The following is a 15,970-nucleotide window of genomic DNA, read 5'->3' on the forward strand; positions in this document are numbered from 1 at the left end:
GAGGGGGAGAAGAGTAGAGGAGAGAGGGGGAGAAGAGGAGAGGGGAGAAGGGGAGAAGAGAGGGGGAGAAGACGGGGGGAAGAGGAGTGGAGAGGGGGAGAACAGGAGAGGGGCGGAAAGGGAGAAGAGTAGAGGAGAGGGGGGTGAAGAGATTGAGAGAAGAGGAGAGGGGGAGAAGAGAGGGGGAGAAGAAGGGGAGAAGAGAGGGGGAGAAGAGGAGAGGAGAGGGGGAGAAGAGAAGAGGAGAGGGAGAGAAGAAGAGAGGGGGAGGAGGGGAGAAGAGAGGGTGAGAAGAGGAGAGGAGAGGGTGAGAGGGGGCGAAGACGGGAGGGGGAGAAGGGGAGAAGAGTAGAGGAGAAGGGTAGAAGAAGTGTTTGAGAAGAGAGGGGGAGAAGAGGGTGAGAAGAGGGGAGGAGAGGGGGAGAAGAGTAGAGGAGAGGGGTAGAAGTGGAAAGGGGGAGAAGAGGAGAGGGAAGAAGGGGAGAAGAGTAGAGGAGAGGGGGAGAAGAGGAGAAGAGAGGGGGAGAAGAGGAGAGGGGGAGATGGGGAGAAGAGAGGGGGAGAAGAGGGGGGGAGGAGGAGTGGAGAGGGGGAGAACAGGAGAGGGGCAGAAGGGGAGAAGGGTAGAGGAGAGGAGGGAGAAGAGATTGAGAGAAGAGGAGAGGGGGAGAAAAGAGGGGAGAAGAAGGGGAGAAGAGGAGAGGAGAGGGGGAGAAGAGGAGAGGAGAGGAGAGGGGGAGAAGAGGAGAGGAGAGGGAGAGAAGAAGAGAGGGGGAGAAGGGGAGAAGAGAGGGTGAGGAGAGGAGAGGAGAAGGGGAGAAGAGAAGAGGAGAAGGGTAGGAGAGGAGAGGGAGAGAAGAGGAGAGGGGGAGAAGAAGTGTGGGAGAAGAGAGGGGGAGAAGAGGGTGAGAAGAGGAGAGGAGAGGTGGAGAAGAGGAGAAGAGAGGGGGAGAAGAGGAGAGGGGCAGATGTGGAGAAGAGTAGAGGGGAGGGGGAGGAGAGGAGAGTGAGAGAAGAGGAGAGGGGGAGAAGAAGTGTGGGAGAAGAGAGGGGGAGAAGAGGGTGAGAAGAGGAGAGGAGAGGGGGAGAAGAGGAGAAGAGAGGGGGAGAAGAGGAGAGGAGGGGGAGAAGGGAGGGGGAGAAGAGGAGAGGAGAGGGGGAGAAGAGGAGAGGGGGAGAAGGGGAGAAGAGTGGGTGAGAAGTGAAGAGGAGAAGAGAGGGGGAGAAGAGGAGAGGGGGAGCAGGAGAGAAGCGAGGGGGAGAAGAGGGGGATAAGAGGAGAGGGGGAGAACAGGAGAGGGGCAGAAGGGGAGAAGAGTAGAGGAGAGGGGAAGGAGAGGAGAGGGAGGATGGGAGGGGGAGAAGGGAGGGGGAGAAGAAAGGGAGAAGAGAGGGGGAGAAGAGGAGAGGAGAGGAGAGGGGGAGAAGAGGAGAGGAGAGGGAGAGAAGAGGAGAGGGGGAGAAGGGGAGAAGAGTGGGTGAGAAGTGGAGAGGAGAGGGGGAGAAGAGGAGAAGAGAGGGGGAGAAGAGGAGAGGGGGAGCAGGAGAGAAGCGAGGGGGAGAAGAGGGGGATAAGAGGAGAGGGGGAGAACAGGAGAGGGGCAGAAGGGGAGAAGAGTAGAGGAGAGGTAGAGAATAGAGAGGTAGAAACTAGAAGAGAGGGGGAGAGGGGGAGGAGAGGAGAGGGAGAGAAGAGAGGGGGGGATGAGAGGGGGAGAAGAGAGGGGAGAAGAGGAGAGGGGGAGAAGAGAGGGGGAGAAGAGAAGAGGAGAGGGGGAGAAGAGGAGAGGGGGAGAAGGGGAGATGAGAGGGGGAGAAGAGGAGAGGAGAGGAGAGGAAGGGGGAGAAGAGGAGAAGGGGAGAAGAGGAGAAATGGAGAAGAGGAGAGGAGAGGGGGAGAAGAGGGGAGAAGAGGAGAGGGGGAGAATAGGAGATGGGGAGAATAGGAGAGGGGGAGAAGAGGAGAGGTGGAGAAGAGGAGAAGGGGAGAAGAGGAGAGGGGGAGAAGAGGAAAGGGGGAGAAGGGGAAGAGAGGGGGAGATGGGGAGAAGAGAGGGGGAGAAGAGGAGAGGAGAGGGGGAGAAGAGGAGAGGAAAGGGGAGAAGACGAGAGTAGAGCGGGGAGAGAAGAGGAGAAGAGAGGGGGAGAAGAGAGGGGAGAAGAGGATAGGGGGTGAAGGGGAGAGAAGAGGAGAGGGGGAGAAGAGAAGAGGAGATGGGAGGAGAGGAGAGTGAAAGAACATGAGAGGAGAGGAGAGGGGAAAGGGGAGAAGAGTAGAGGGGGGAGAAGAGGAGAGGTAGAGAAGAGGAGAGGAGAGGGTGAGAAGAGGAGAAATGGAGAAGAGGAGAGGAGAGGGGGAGAGGAGAGGGACAGAAGAGGAGAGGGAGAGAAGTGGGGAGTAGAGGGGGAGAAGAGGAGAGGGGGAGAATGGGAGAGGGGGAGAAGAGGAGAGGAGAGGGGGAGAAGAAGAGAGGGGGAGAAGGGGAGAAGAGAGGGTGAGGAGAGGAGAGGAGAAGGGGAGAAGAGAAGAGGAGAAGGGTAGGAGAGGAGAGGGAGAGAAGAGGAGAGGGGGAGAAGAAGTGTGGGAGAAGAGAGGGGGAGAAGAGGGTGAGAAGAGGAGAGGAGAGGTGGAGAAGAGGAGAAGAGAGGGGGAGAAGAGGAGAGGGGCAGATGTGGAGAAGAGTAGAGGGGAGGGGGAGGAGAGGAGAGTGAGAGAAGAGGAGAGGGGGAGAAGAAGTGTGGGAGAAGAGAGGGGGAGAAGAGGGTGAGAAGAGGAGAGGAGAGGGGGAGAAGAGGAGAAGATAGGGGGAGAAGAGGAGAGGAGGGGGAGAAGGGAGGGGGAGAAGAAAGGGAGAAGAGAGGGGGAGAAGAGGAGAGGAGAGGGGGAGAAGAGGAGAGGGGGAGAAGGGGAGAAGAGTGGGTGAGAAGTGAAGAGGAGAAGAGAGGGGGAGAAGAGGAGAGGGGGAGCAGGAGAGAAGCGAGGGGGAGAAGAGGGGGATAAGAGGAGAGGGGGAGAACAGGAGAGGGGCAGAAGGGGAGAAGAGTAGAGGAGAGGGGAAGGAGAGGAGAGGGAGGATGGGAGGGGGAGAAGGGAGGGGGAGAAGAAAGGGAGAAGAGAGGGGGAGAAGAGGAGAGGAGAGGAGAGGGGGAGAAGAGGAGAGGAGAGGGAGAGAAGAGGAGAGGGGGAGAAGGGGAGAAGAGTGGGTGAGAAGTGGAGAGGAGAGGGGGAGAAGAGGAGAAGAGAGGGGGAGAAGAGGAGAGGGGGAGCAGGAGAGAAGCGAGGGGGAGAAGAGGGGGATAAGAGGAGAGGGGGAGAACAGGAGAGGGGCAGAAGGGGAGAAGAGTAGAGGAGAGGTAGAGAATAGAGAGGTAGAAACTAGAAGAGAGGGGGAGGAGAGGAGAGGGAGAGAAGAGAGGGGGGGATGAGAGGGGGAGAAGAGAGGGGAGAAGAGGAGAGGGGGAGAAGAGAGGGGGAGAAGAGAAGAGGAGAGGGGGAGAAGAGGAGAGGGGGAGAAGGGGAGATGAGAGGGGGAGAAGAGGAGAGGGGGAGAATAGGAGAAACGGAGAAGAGGAGAGGAGAGGGGGAGAAGAGGATAGGGGGAGAAGAGGAAAGGGGGAGAAGGGGAAGAGAGGGGGAGATGGGGAGAAGAGAGGGGGAGAAGAGGAGAGGAGAGGGGGGGAAGAGGAGAGGAAAGGGGAGAAGACGAGAGTAGAGCGGGGAGAGAAGAGGAGAAGAGAGGGGGAGAAGAGAGGGGAGAAGAGGATAGGGGGTGAAGGGGAGAGAAGAGGAGAGGGGGAGAAGAGAAGAGGAGATGGGAGGAGAGGAGAGTGAAAGAACATGAGAGGAGAGGAGAGGGGAAAGGGGAGAAGAGTAGAGGGGGGAGAAGAGGAGAGGTAGAGAAGAGGAGAGGAGAGGGTGAGAAGAGGAGAAATGGAGAAGAGGAGAGGAGAGGGGGAGAGGAGAGGGACAGAAGAGGAGAGGGAGAGAAGTGGGGAGTAGAGGGGGAGAAGAGGAGAGGGGGAGAATGGGAGAGGGGGAGAAGAGGAGAGGAGAGGGGGAGAAGAGGAGAGGTTGAGAAGAGGAGAAGAGATGGGGAGAAGAGGAGAGGAGAGGGGGAGAAGAGAAGAGAGGGGGAGAAGAGGAGAGGGTGAGAAGAGGAGAGGGGGAGGAGGGGGAGAAGAGGAGAAGAGAGGGGGAGAAGAGGAGAGGAGAGGGAGGATGGGAGGGGAAGAAGAAGAGAGGGGGAGAAGGGAGGGGGAGAAGAAAGGGAGAAGAGAGGGGGAGAAGAGGAGAGGAGTGGGGGAGAAGAGGAGAGGGGGAGAAGGGGAGAAGAGTGGGTGAGAAGTGAAGAGGAGAAGAGAGGGGGAGAAGAGGAGAGGGGGAGCAGGAGAGAAGCGAGGGGGAGAAGAGGGGGATAAGAGGAGAGGGGGAGAACAGGAGAGGGGCAGAAGGGGAGAAGAGTAGAGGAGAGGGGAAGGAGAGGAGAGGGAGGATGGGAGGGGGAGAAGAAAGGGAGAAGAGGAGAGGAGAGGAGAGGAGAGGAGAGGAGAGGAGAGGAGAGGGGGAGAAGAGGAGAGGGAGAGAAGAGGAGAGGGGGAGAAGGGGAGAAGAGTGGGTGAGAAGTGGAGAGGAGAGTGGGAGAAGAGGAGAAGAGAGGGGGAGAAGAGGAGAGGGGGAGCAGGAGAGAAGCGAGGGGGAGAAGAGGGGGATAAGAGGAGAGGGGGAGAACAGGAGAGGGGCAGAAGGGGAGAAGAGTAGAGGAGAGGGGAAGGAGAGGAGAGGGAGGATGGGAGGGGAAGAAAAGGAGAGGGGGAGAAGAGGAGAAGGGGAGAACAGGAGAGGGGCAGAAGGGGAGAAGAGTAGAGGAGAGGTAGAGAATAGAGAGGTAGAAACTAGAAGAGAGGGGGAGAGGGGGAGGAGAGGGAGAGAAGAGAGGGGGGGATGAGAGGGGGAGAAGAGAGGGGAGAAGAGGAGAGGGGGAGAAGAGGAGAGGGGGAGAAGGGGAGAGGAGAGGGGGAGAAGAGGAGAGGAGAGGGGGAGAAGAGGAGAGGGGGAGAAGAGGACATGAGAGGGGGAGAAGAGGAGAGGAGAGGGAGGATGGGAGGGGAAGAAAAGGAGAGGGGGAGAAGAGGAGAGGGGGAGAAGGGGAGAGGCGGAGAAGAGGAGAAGGGGAGAAGAGGAGAGGGGGAGAAGAGGAGAGGAGAGGGAGGATGGGAGGGGAAGAAAAGGAGAGGGGGAGAAGAGGAGAGGGGGAGAAGGGGAAGAGAGGGGGAGATGGGGAGAAGAGAGGGGGAGAAGAGGAGAGGAGAGGGGGAGAAGAGGAGAGGGGGAAGAGAGGGGGAGATGGGGAGAATAGAGGGGGAGAAGAGGAGAGGAGAGGGGGAGAAGAGGAGAGGAAAGGAGAGGAGGAGAAGAGGAGAGGAGAGGAGAGGGGGTGAAGAGGAGAGGAGAGGAGAGGAGGAGAAGAGGAGAGGGGGAAGAGAGGGGGAGATGGGGAGAAGAGAGGGGGAGAAGAGGAGAGGAGAGGGGGAGAAGAGGAGAAGAGAGGGGAGGAGAGGAGAGGAGAAGGGGGAGAGGGGGAGAAGGGAGGGGGAGAAGAAAGGGAGAAGAGAGGGGGAGAAGAGGAGAGGAGAGGAGAGGGGGAGAAGAGGAGAGGAGAGGGAGAGAAGAGGAGAGGGGGAGAAGGGGAGAAGAGTGGGTGAGAAGTGGAGAGGAGAGGGGGAGAAGAGGAGAAGAGAGGGGGAGAAGAGGAGAGGGGGAGCAGGAGAGAAGCGAGGGGGAGAAGAGGGGGATAAGAGGAGAGGGGGAGAACAGGAGAGGGGCAGAAGGGGAGAAGAGTAGAGGAGAGGTAGAGAATAGAGAGGTAGAAACTAGAAGAGAGGGGGAGGAGAGGAGAGGGAGAGAAGAGAGGGGGGGATGAGAGGGGGAGAAGAGAGGGGAGAAGAGGAGAGGGGGAGAAGAGAGGGGGAGAAGAGAAGAGGAGAGGGGGAGAAGAGGAGAGGGGGAGAAGGGGAGATGAGAGGGGGAGAAGAGGAGAGGGGGAGAATAGGAGAAACGGAGAAGAGGAGAGGAGAGGGGGAGAAGAGGATAGGGGGAGAAGAGGAAAGGGGGAGAAGGGGAAGAGAGGGGGAGATGGGGAGAAGAGAGGGGGAGAAGAGGAGAGGAGAGGGGGGGAAGAGGAGAGGAAAGGGGAGAAGACGAGAGTAGAGCGGGGAGAGAAGAGGAGAAGAGAGGGGGAGAAGAGAGGGGAGAAGAGGATAGGGGGTGAAGGGGAGAGAAGAGGAGAGGGGGAGAAGAGAAGAGGAGATGGGAGGAGAGGAGAGTGAAAGAACATGAGAGGAGAGGAGAGGGGAAAGGGGAGAAGAGTAGAGGGGGGAGAAGAGGAGAGGTAGAGAAGAGGAGAGGAGAGGGTGAGAAGAGGAGAAATGGAGAAGAGGAGAGGAGAGGGGGAGAGGAGAGGGACAGAAGAGGAGAGGGAGAGAAGTGGGGAGTAGAGGGGGAGAAGAGGAGAGGGGGAGAATGGGAGAGGGGGAGAAGAGGAGAGGAGAGGGGGAGAAGAGGAGAGGTTGAGAAGAGGAGAAGAGATGGGGAGAAGAGGAGAGGAGAGGGGGAGAAGAGAAGAGAGGGGGAGAAGAGGAGAGGGTGAGAAGAGGAGAGGGGGAGGAGGGGGAGAAGAGGAGAAGAGAGGGGGAGAAGAGGAGAGGAGAGGGAGGATGGGAGGGGAAGAAGAAGAGAGGGGGAGAAGGGAGGGGGAGAAGAAAGGGAGAAGAGAGGGGGAGAAGAGGAGAGGAGTGGGGGAGAAGAGGAGAGGGGGAGAAGGGGAGAAGAGTGGGTGAGAAGTGAAGAGGAGAAGAGAGGGGGAGAAGAGGAGAGGGGGAGCAGGAGAGAAGCGAGGGGGAGAAGAGGGGGATAAGAGGAGAGGGGGAGAACAGGAGAGGGGCAGAAGGGGAGAAGAGTAGAGGAGAGGGGAAGGAGAGGAGAGGGAGGATGGGAGGGGGAGAAGAAAGGGAGAAGAGGAGAGGAGAGGAGAGGAGAGGAGAGGAGAGGAGAGGGGGAGAAGAGGAGAGGGAGAGAAGAGGAGAGGGGGAGAAGGGGAGAAGAGTGGGTGAGAAGTGGAGAGGAGAGTGGGAGAAGAGGAGAAGAGAGGGGGAGAAGAGGAGAGGGGGAGCAGGAGAGAAGCGAGGGGGAGAAGAGGGGGATAAGAGGAGAGGGGGAGAACAGGAGAGGGGCAGAAGGGGAGAAGAGTAGAGGAGAGGGGAAGGAGAGGAGAGGGAGGATGGGAGGGGAAGAAAAGGAGAGGGGGAGAAGAGGAGAAGGGGAGAACAGGAGAGGGGCAGAAGGGGAGAAGAGTAGAGGAGAGGTAGAGAATAGAGAGGTAGAAACTAGAAGAGAGGGGGAGAGGGGGAGGAGAGGGAGAGAAGAGAGGGGGGGATGAGAGGGGGAGAAGAGAGGGGAGAAGAGGAGAGGGGGAGAAGAGGAGAGGGGGAGAAGGGGAGAGGAGAGGGGGAGAAGAGGAGAGGAGAGGGGGAGAAGAGGAGAGGGGGAGAAGAGGACATGAGAGGGGGAGAAGAGGAGAGGAGAGGGAGGATGGGAGGGGAAGAAAAGGAGAGGGGGAGAAGAGGAGAGGGGGAGAAGGGGAGAGGCGGAGAAGAGGAGAAGGGGAGAAGAGGAGAGGGGGAGAAGAGGAGAGGAGAGGGAGGATGGGAGGGGAAGAAAAGGAGAGGGGGAGAAGAGGAGAGGGGGAGAAGGGGAAGAGAGGGGGAGATGGGGAGAAGAGAGGGGGAGAAGAGGAGAGGAGAGGGGGAGAAGAGGAGAGGGGGAAGAGAGGGGGAGATGGGGAGAATAGAGGGGGAGAAGAGGAGAGGAGAGGGGGAGAAGAGGAGAGGAAAGGAGAGGAGGAGAAGAGGAGAGGAGAGGAGAGGGGGTGAAGAGGAGAGGAGAGGAGAGGAGGAGAAGAGGAGAGGGGGAAGAGAGGGGGAGATGGGGAGAAGAGAGGGGGAGAAGAGGAGAGGAGAGGGGGAGAAGAGGAGAGGAAAGGGGAGAAGACGAGAGTAGAGCGGGGAGAGAAGAGGAGAAGAGAGGGGGAGAAGAGAGGGGAGAAGAGGATAGGGGGTGAAGGGGAGAGAAGAGGAGAGGGGGAGAAGAGAAGAGGAGATGGGAGGAGAGGAGAGTGAAAGAACATGAGAGGGGAGGGGAAAGGGGAGAAGAGTAGAGGGGGGAGAAGAGGAGAGGTAGAGAAGAGGAGAGGAGAGGGTGAGAAGAGGAGAAATGGAGAAGAGGAGAGGAGAGGGGGAGAGGAGAGGGACAGAAGAGGAGAGGGAGAGAAGTGGGGAGTAGAGGGGGAGAAGAGGAGAGGGGGAGAATGGGAGAGGGGGAGAAGAGGAGAGGAGAGGGGGAGAAGAGGAGAGGTTGAGAAGAGGAGAAGAGATGGGGAGAAGAGGAGAGGAGAGGGGGAGAAGAGAAGAGAGGGGGAGAAGAGGAGAGGGTGAGAAGAGGAGAGGGGGAGGAGGGGGAGAAGAGGAGAAGAGAGGGGAGGAGAGGAGAGGAGAAGGGGGAGAGGGGGAGAAGGGAGGGGGAGAAGAAAGGGAGAAGAGAGGGGGAGAAGAGGAGAGGAGAGGGGGAGAAGAGGAGAGGGGGAGAAGGGGAGAAGAGTGGGTGAGAAGTGAAGAGGAGAAGAGAGGGGGAGAAGAGGAGAGGGGGAGCAGGAGAGAAGCGAGGGGGAAAAGAGGGGGATAAGAGGAGAGGGGGAGAACAGGAGAGGGGCAGAAGGGGAGAAGAGTAGAGGAGAGGGGAAGGAGAGGAGAGGGAGGATGGGAGGGGGAGAAGGGAGGGGGAGAAGAAAGGGAGAAGAGAGGGGGAGAAGAGGAGAGGAGAGGAGAGGGGGAGAAGAGGAGAGGGAGAGAAGAGGAGAGGGGGAGAAGGGGAGAAGAGTGGGTGAGAAGTGGAGAGGAGAGGGGGAGAAGAGGAGAGGAGAGGGGGAGAAGAGAAGCGAGGGGGAGAAGAGGGGGATAAGAGGAGAGGGGGAGAACAGGAGAGGGGCAGAAGGGGAGAAGAGTAGAGGAGAGGGGAAGGAGAGGAGAGGGAGGATGGGAGGGGGAGAAGGGAGGGGGAGAAGAAAGGGAGAAGAGAGGGGGAGAAGAGGAGAGGAGAGGGGGAGAAGAGGAGAGGGAGAGAAGAGGAGAGGGGGAGAAGGGGAGAAGAGTGGGTGAGAAGTGGAGAGGAGAGGGGGAGAAGAGGAGAGGAGAGGGGGAGAAGAGAAGAGAGGGGGAGAAGAGGAGAGGGTGAGAAGAGGAGAGGGGGAGGAGGGGGAGAAGAGGAGAAGAGAGGGGAGGAGAGGAGAGGAGAAGGGGGGAGAGGGAGAGAAGAGGAGAGGGGGAGAAGGGGAGAGTGGAGAAGGGGAGAAGACGAGAGTAGAGGGGGGAGAGAAGAGGAGAAGAGAGGGGGAGAAGAGAGGGGGTGAAGCGGAGAAGAGAGGGGGAGAAGAGAGGGGAGAAGAGAAGAGGAGATGGGAGGAGAGGAGAGTGAAAGGACATGAGAGGGGAGGGGAAAGGGGAGAAGAGTAGAAGGGGGAGAAGAGGAGAGGAGAGGGAGGATGGGAGGGGAAGAAGAGGAGAGGGGGAGAAGAGGAGAGGGGGAGGAGAGGGGGAGAAGGGGAAGAGAGGGGGAGAAGGGGAGAAGAGAGGGGGAGAAGAGGAGAGCGGCAGAAGGGGAGAAGAGGAGAGGAGAGGGGGAGGAGAGGAGGGGGAGAGAAGATGAGTTTGGGGAGAAGAAGGGTGGGAGAAGAAAGGGTGAGAAGAGGAGAGGAGAAGAGAGGGGGAGAAGAAGGGGAGAAGGGGAGAAGAGGAGAGTAAAGGGGGAGAGGGGGAGAAGAGGAGAGGGGGAGAGGGGGAGAAGAGGAGAGGGGAGGGGGAGAAGAGGAGAGGGGAGGGGGAGAAGAGGAGAGGAGAGGGGGAGAAGAGGAGAGGGGGAGAAGAGGAGAGGAGAGGGAGGATGGGAGGTGAAGAAGAGGAGAGGGGGAGAAGGGAGGGGGAGAAGAAAGGGAGAAGAGAGGGGGAGAAGAGGAGAGGAGAGGAGAGGGGGAGAAGAGGAGAGGGGGAGAAGAGGAGAGGAGAGGGGGAGAAGAGGAGAGGTTGAGAAGAGGAGAAGAGATGGGGAGAAGAGGAGAGGAGAGGGGGAGAAGAGAAGAGAGGGTGAGAAGAGGAGAGGGGGAGGAGGGGGAGAAGAGGAGAAGAGAGGGGAGGAGAGGAGAGGAGAAGGGGGGGGAGGGAGAATAGAGGAGAGGGGGAGAAGGGGAGAGTGGAGAAGGGGAGAAGACGAGAGTAGAGGGGGGAGAGAAGAGGAGAAGAGAGGGGGAGAAGAGAGGGGGTGAAGCGGAGAAGAGAGGGGGAGAAGAGAGGGGAGAAGAGAAGAGGAGATGGGAGGAGAGGAGAGTGAAAGGACATGAGAGGGGGAGAAGAGGAGAGGGGGAGAAGAGGAGAAGGGGAGAAGAGAGGGGGAGAAGAGGAGAGCGGCAGAAGGGGAGAAGAGGAGAGGAGAGGGGGGGGAGAGAAGAGGAGAGGGGGAGAAGAAGGGTGGGAGAAGAAAGGGTGAGAAGAGGAGAGGAGAAGAGAGGGGGAGAAGAAGGGAAGAAGAGAGGGGGAGAAGAGGAGAAGCGAGGGGGTAAGAGAAGAGGATAGGGGGAGAAGAGGAGAGGGGGACAAGGGGAGAGGAGAGGATAGGGGGAGAAGAGAAGAAGAGAGGAGAGGGGGAAAAGAGGGGTGGTAGAAGAGATGGGAGAAGGGGAAGAGAGGGGGAGAAGGAGAGAAGAGAGGGGGAGAAGAGGAGAGGGGCAGAAGGGGAGAAGAGGAGAGGAGAGGGGGAGGAGAGGAGGGGGAGAGAAGAGGAGAGGGGGAGAAGAAGGTGAGAAGAGAGGGGGAGAAGAGAGGGGGAGAAGATGAGAAGAGAGGGGGGAGAGGTGGAGAGGAGAAGAAGGGGGGAGAATGCGGGAGGGGGGAGAAGAGGAGAGGGAGAGAAGAGGAGAGGGGGAGAAGGGGGGAGAGAGGAGAGGGGAGAAAAGTGGAGGAGAGGGGAGAGGAGAGGGGGAGGAGAGGAGAAGAGAGGGGAGAAGAGGAGAGGAGAGGGGGAGAAGGGGAGAAGAGAGGGGGCAGAGAGGAGAGGGGAGAAGAGGGGAGGGGAGAAGAGGAGAGGAGAGGGGGAGAAGAGGAGAGGGGGAGAAGAGGAGAGGGGGAGAAGAGGAGAAGGGGAAGAGAGGGAGAAGGGGAAGAGAGGGAGAGAAGAGGAGAGGGGCAGAAGGGGAGAAGAGGAGAGGAGAGGGGGAGGAGAGGAGGGGGGGAGAAGAGGAGAGGAAAGGGAGGATGGGAGGGTAAGAAGAAGAGAGGGGGAGAAGAGGAGAAGCGAGGGGGTAAGAGAAGAGGATAGGGGGAGAAGAGGAGAGGGGGACAAGGGGAGAGGAGAGGATAGGGGGAGAAGAGAAGAAGAGAGGAGAGGGGGAAAAGAGGGGTGGTAGAAGAGATGGGAGAAGAGGAGAGGGGGAGAAGGAGAAGAGAGGGGGAGAAGGAGAGAAGAGAGGGGGAGAAGAGGAGAGGGGCAGAAGGGGAGAAGAGGAGAGGAGAGGGGGAGGAGAGGAGGGGGAGAGAAGAGGAGAGGGGGAGAAGAAGGTGAGAAGAGAGGGGGAGAAGAGAGGGGGAGAAGATGAGAAGAGAGGGGGGAGAGGTGGAGAGGAGAAGAAGGGGGGAGAATGCGGGAGGGGGGAGAAGAGGAGAGGGAGAGAAGAGGAGAGGGGGAGAAGGGGGGAGAGAGGAGAGGGGAGAAAAGTGGAGGAGAGGGGAGAGGAGAGGGGGAGGAGAGGAGAAGAGAGGGGAGAAGAGGAGAGGAGAGGGGGAGAAGGGGAGAAGAGAGGGGGCAGAGAGGAGAGGGGAGAAGAGAGGGGAAAGTCACTGAGCTCTTCATTAAGGCCATTCTACTGCCAATGTTTGTCTATGGAGATTGCATGGCTGAGTACTTGATTTATCCATCTGTCAGGAAGGGGAGTGGCTGAAATAGAATCCACTAATTTGAAGGGGTGTCCACATACTTTTGTATATATAGTGTATGTACACATGGGTGTTGTTGCACCATACCAACGATAAGCCTGTCTTCCCCATCACATCATGAAAGGTCATGTTGATGTTCATTTAACCTCTGTCTCTCTCTTCCTCTGACTCCTCCCTTTCTCCTTTGTTTCTCTCTATCTCTCTGTCTCTTTCTCTCTCTTTCTCCTCTGTCTCTCTCTTTCTCCTCAGATCTCCAGGCTCAAAGCGTCAGTCCACCAGGTAGGTAGAGTATAAATCTACAGTGATTATAGCAGTTCAATATTAGTCAACTTTATTATCCCACATGGAGAAATTCATGTGTCCATACAAACCATTGTAAACCCCAATAACAAGTAGTGTTTTATGGAACTACTAATACTTGTCAACCACAAAGCACTACTGCTGTTAGAATAACAGAATCACTGTCATCATCTGTCCTCACCACTGTGTTTTCCTCTCTGCTGTTTACAGCTGAACTCTCAGTCAGACTGGTGGATGGGACCACTTCCTGTTCTGGGACAGTGGAAGTCTTCTACAGAGGAGAGTGGTTAGGTCTATGTTCTAGGTGGTGGGGCATGAAAGAGATCAAGATTTTGTGTAGAGAGCTGGGATGTGGGAATGTTGTAGCTAAATCTAGAGGACCACCGTTTGAAGATGGAAGAAGAGGAATCAGCATATGGCTTTGTAGTGGAGATGAGTCTTCTATTACAGAGTGTAAAAAAATAGAAGGAGGAGCTGGTGTCTGTAATGCTACATATGAGTATCATCTTCATGTGACCTGTTCAGGTAAGAGACTGGTCATATTGAGAGATTTATTTATACATTATACAATATTACCATGTATCATGTTTTATGTGTTTTTATTTCATTTAAATAGAGGGAGAGATGTCAGATGTATTTAAACATTATATTTGTGTTTGTCATATTGGTTTATGGGAGATGTTCATGGGCAGATCATTGTAGTTCAGATGGTACTGAAGTGAAGCTGCCTGATGGATGTCCAGCTGTTTATTTTCTATAAAGTGAAGTGAACTTATTCCTGTCTCCTGCCTGCATTATTCCCAACCCTATCCTGAGTGACTAAGAACCCATTTCTACCTCTTACAGTATCAAACATAGCAAACTACAATCTTTTATCCAACATATTTGTGTTTAGTCCTTGACAGTGTCATCAACAAAACTGATTGAATGTTCAACCAAGTCTTCTTCTCCAGAGTCTGTGCGGCTTGTGGATGGAGCTGGTCTCTGCTCTGGGAGAGTGGAGGTGAAGTCCAATCAGTCCTGGGCCTCAGTGTGTGAAGCTGACTTTGACCGGCAGGATGCAGAGGTAGTCTGTGGGGAGCTTGGCTGTGGGGCTCCTGCAGCTCTACAGGGGGGGCTCTATGGAGAAGGTGAGGGTCAGACCTGGGATAAAGAGTTCCAGTGTAAAGGCAAAGAGTCCCTTCTCCTGGACTGTGACACCTCAGACAGAGAAAACAACACCTGTCTACCTGGTAATGCTGTTGGACTCACCTGCTCAGGTAAGAAACAGTTTGTCACTCAATCAACATTGTTTCTCACCTGGAGTGAAGAATATGAGAGACAATATAGGTGTGTTTTAGTGAGAAAATAGTAAGATTACAGTCTCTCTCTTTTCTTTTCTCAGAGCCTGATGATGTGAGGCTGGTGGGAGGAGGCAGTCGCTGTGCTGGTGGAGTGGAGTGGTACTACCAGGGAGAGTGGAGAATTGTGGGAACTGACTGGCTCTTACCTTGGGGATACACATACAGTGGCAGTGCCAAGATCAGGAAGAATTTAGCTGTAGTAGTGTGTAGACAGCTGGGTTGTGGCTCCACTGTTTCAGTACTACCTGGAAAAACCACTCGAGGGTTTGGAGTTCACTGTGAAGGTTTTGAGCCTTCACTGAGGGAGTGTTTGTCAATTTATGATCTCCTTCCTGGACTCACAGTGATCTGCTCAGGTAATAACAAGATATTATAATTATATTCAACTGATTTCCTTCATTCATACAACTTCCTCTGCACCTCTCATGATGACTGTTTAGCTTGTAAGTCTGCTTTACTAAATAGATCACTCAGTCAAGTAGGAATCAAATGCAACTTAAATATCCCAGAATGCTTTTGTATTTGAGTGTTATCTCAGTGAACGTCTCTACTCACTACCACTGTCACATGTCATGTTATTGTCATATCTAAATGAGGAAAGTAGTTGAGGAGCTACGTTTTCTTTTTCTCTCCTCTTGTTCCAGATGTCCTGCTGAAGCCTGATATCAACATATGTTGTCTCAGTGACTGTAGGCCCACTACTCATGTTGCCCTGTGAGGGAGGGTGGCTAGCACTGTTACATGCTGATGTTATTGTCATATCTATAGGAAACTAGTTGAAGAGGTTTTTCTTGTTCTCTTTTATTGTTACAGATCTCCTGGTCCAGCCTGATATCTCCCTGACTGACTCAATGGGAGGGGTCTCCAGGGGCCACCAGGGGCCTGAGGTGTTCAGGGGCTACAGCTTCACCATCACCTGCTCCACTCAGCCACAGTACCCAGGAGGCTTCTTCCTCCTCACGTTCACCGGCTCCAACAGAACCCAGACCCAGCCAGCTCTCAATCACTCTGCTGCCTTCCTCTTCCCTGCTGCAGATGACTCCCACCAAGGGAACTACAGCTGTGTTTATGACAATCATGTTTTCTCTCATGACTTCTCCTCTGAGAGTGAGCTCCTCTCCCTCACCATCACAGGTAACTGAACATGAACCAGACTTATAACTTTGTCATTGACAGATTTCCCACAGATCTATGTGATGATGATCAGTCCCCTCATCAAAGGTGTTTCTGTTTGCAGCCTCTCCTCTGCCAGCCTTCGTCATCAGACACGTTGTAGTGCTGCTGATCCTACTGACAGGCATCACCACCTCCTACCTGTACTACAAGGTAAAGACATTTACTCAGACGTTACAGGTCATTTAAACTAGAGGGAGAGGGTGAGGGGGAGAGGGAGGGAGAGAGAATGGAGATACTAGAGAGTAAATGTCTGACTGTTGGTGCTGTGTCTCCCTAGCCCACCAGGAGGCAGAAGAGAGTGAACAGGGTGAGCAGCATGGATCTTTATGTCAATGCCATGGAGATGGTCTCTCTGAGCTCCAGAGCTGAAGCTGGACCGGGAGAGGAGAGAGCAGCCCAGGGGACGGAGTAGGAGTAGAATGAAGCTGACCCTACATGCTGATCTTAGGTCAGTTTTGTGTTTTAAATGGATGGTCAGCAGTGGACTGGTGTTTAAAATGTGGTGACAAACCTGAAGTGGTTCTAATTTTAATAACAAGTTCAGAATTAGTTTATCTTTCTAGAACCTTGGAAGAAATCTAAAAGGAGTGACTGTAACCACCATTATTCCTTTTAGTTTGGTTTTTACCACCAGAGAAACATGGGGTTCTGGGTAACATGGGGTTCTGGGTAACATGGGGTTCTGGGTAACATGTGGTTTTGGGTAACATGGGGTTCTGGGTAACATGGGGGTTTGGGTAACATGGGGGTTTGGGTAACATGGGGGTTTGGGTAACATGGGGTTCTGGGTAACATGGGGTTCTGGGTAACATGGGGTTCTGGGTAACATGGGGTTCTGGGTAACATGGGGTTCAGGGAAACATGGGGTTCTGGGTAACATGGGGTTCTGGGTAACATGGGGTTTGGTTAACATGGGTTCTGGGTAACATGGGGTTCTGGGTAACATGGGGTTCTGGGGGTAACATGGGGTTCTGGGGGTAACATGGGGGTTTGGGTAACATGGGGGTTTGGGTAACATGGGGTTCTGGGTAACATGGGTTTTGGTAACATGGGTTTGGTAACATGGGGTTCTGGGTAACATGGGTTTTGGTAACATGGGTTTGGTAACATGGGGGTTC

At 55.7% G+C, this 15,970-nt stretch overlaps 1 protein-coding gene across 1 annotated transcript in view; it reads left to right on the top strand.

Annotated features, from left to right (window-relative positions):
• The window catches only part of LOC106609853 (leukocyte immunoglobulin-like receptor subfamily B member 3-like), a 150,327-nt gene extending 135,063 nt beyond the window's left edge, over positions 1-15,264 (top strand). The window contains exons 3-5 of the mRNA XM_082978286.1: positions 14,490-14,810; positions 14,914-15,002; positions 15,130-15,264. Of these exons, the coding sequence (XP_082834412.1) occupies positions 14,490-14,810; positions 14,914-15,002; positions 15,130-15,264 (545 nt within the window). The remainder of the gene's footprint in view (positions 1-14,489; positions 14,811-14,913; positions 15,003-15,129) is intronic.
• The last annotated feature ends 706 nt before the right edge of the window (positions 15,265-15,970 follow it).

This window comes from Salmo salar, chromosome 08 (genome assembly GCF_965601325.2).
Source record: "Salmo salar chromosome 08, fSalSal1, whole genome shotgun sequence".
Classification (NCBI taxonomy): Eukaryota; Metazoa; Chordata; class Actinopteri; order Salmoniformes; family Salmonidae; genus Salmo; species Salmo salar.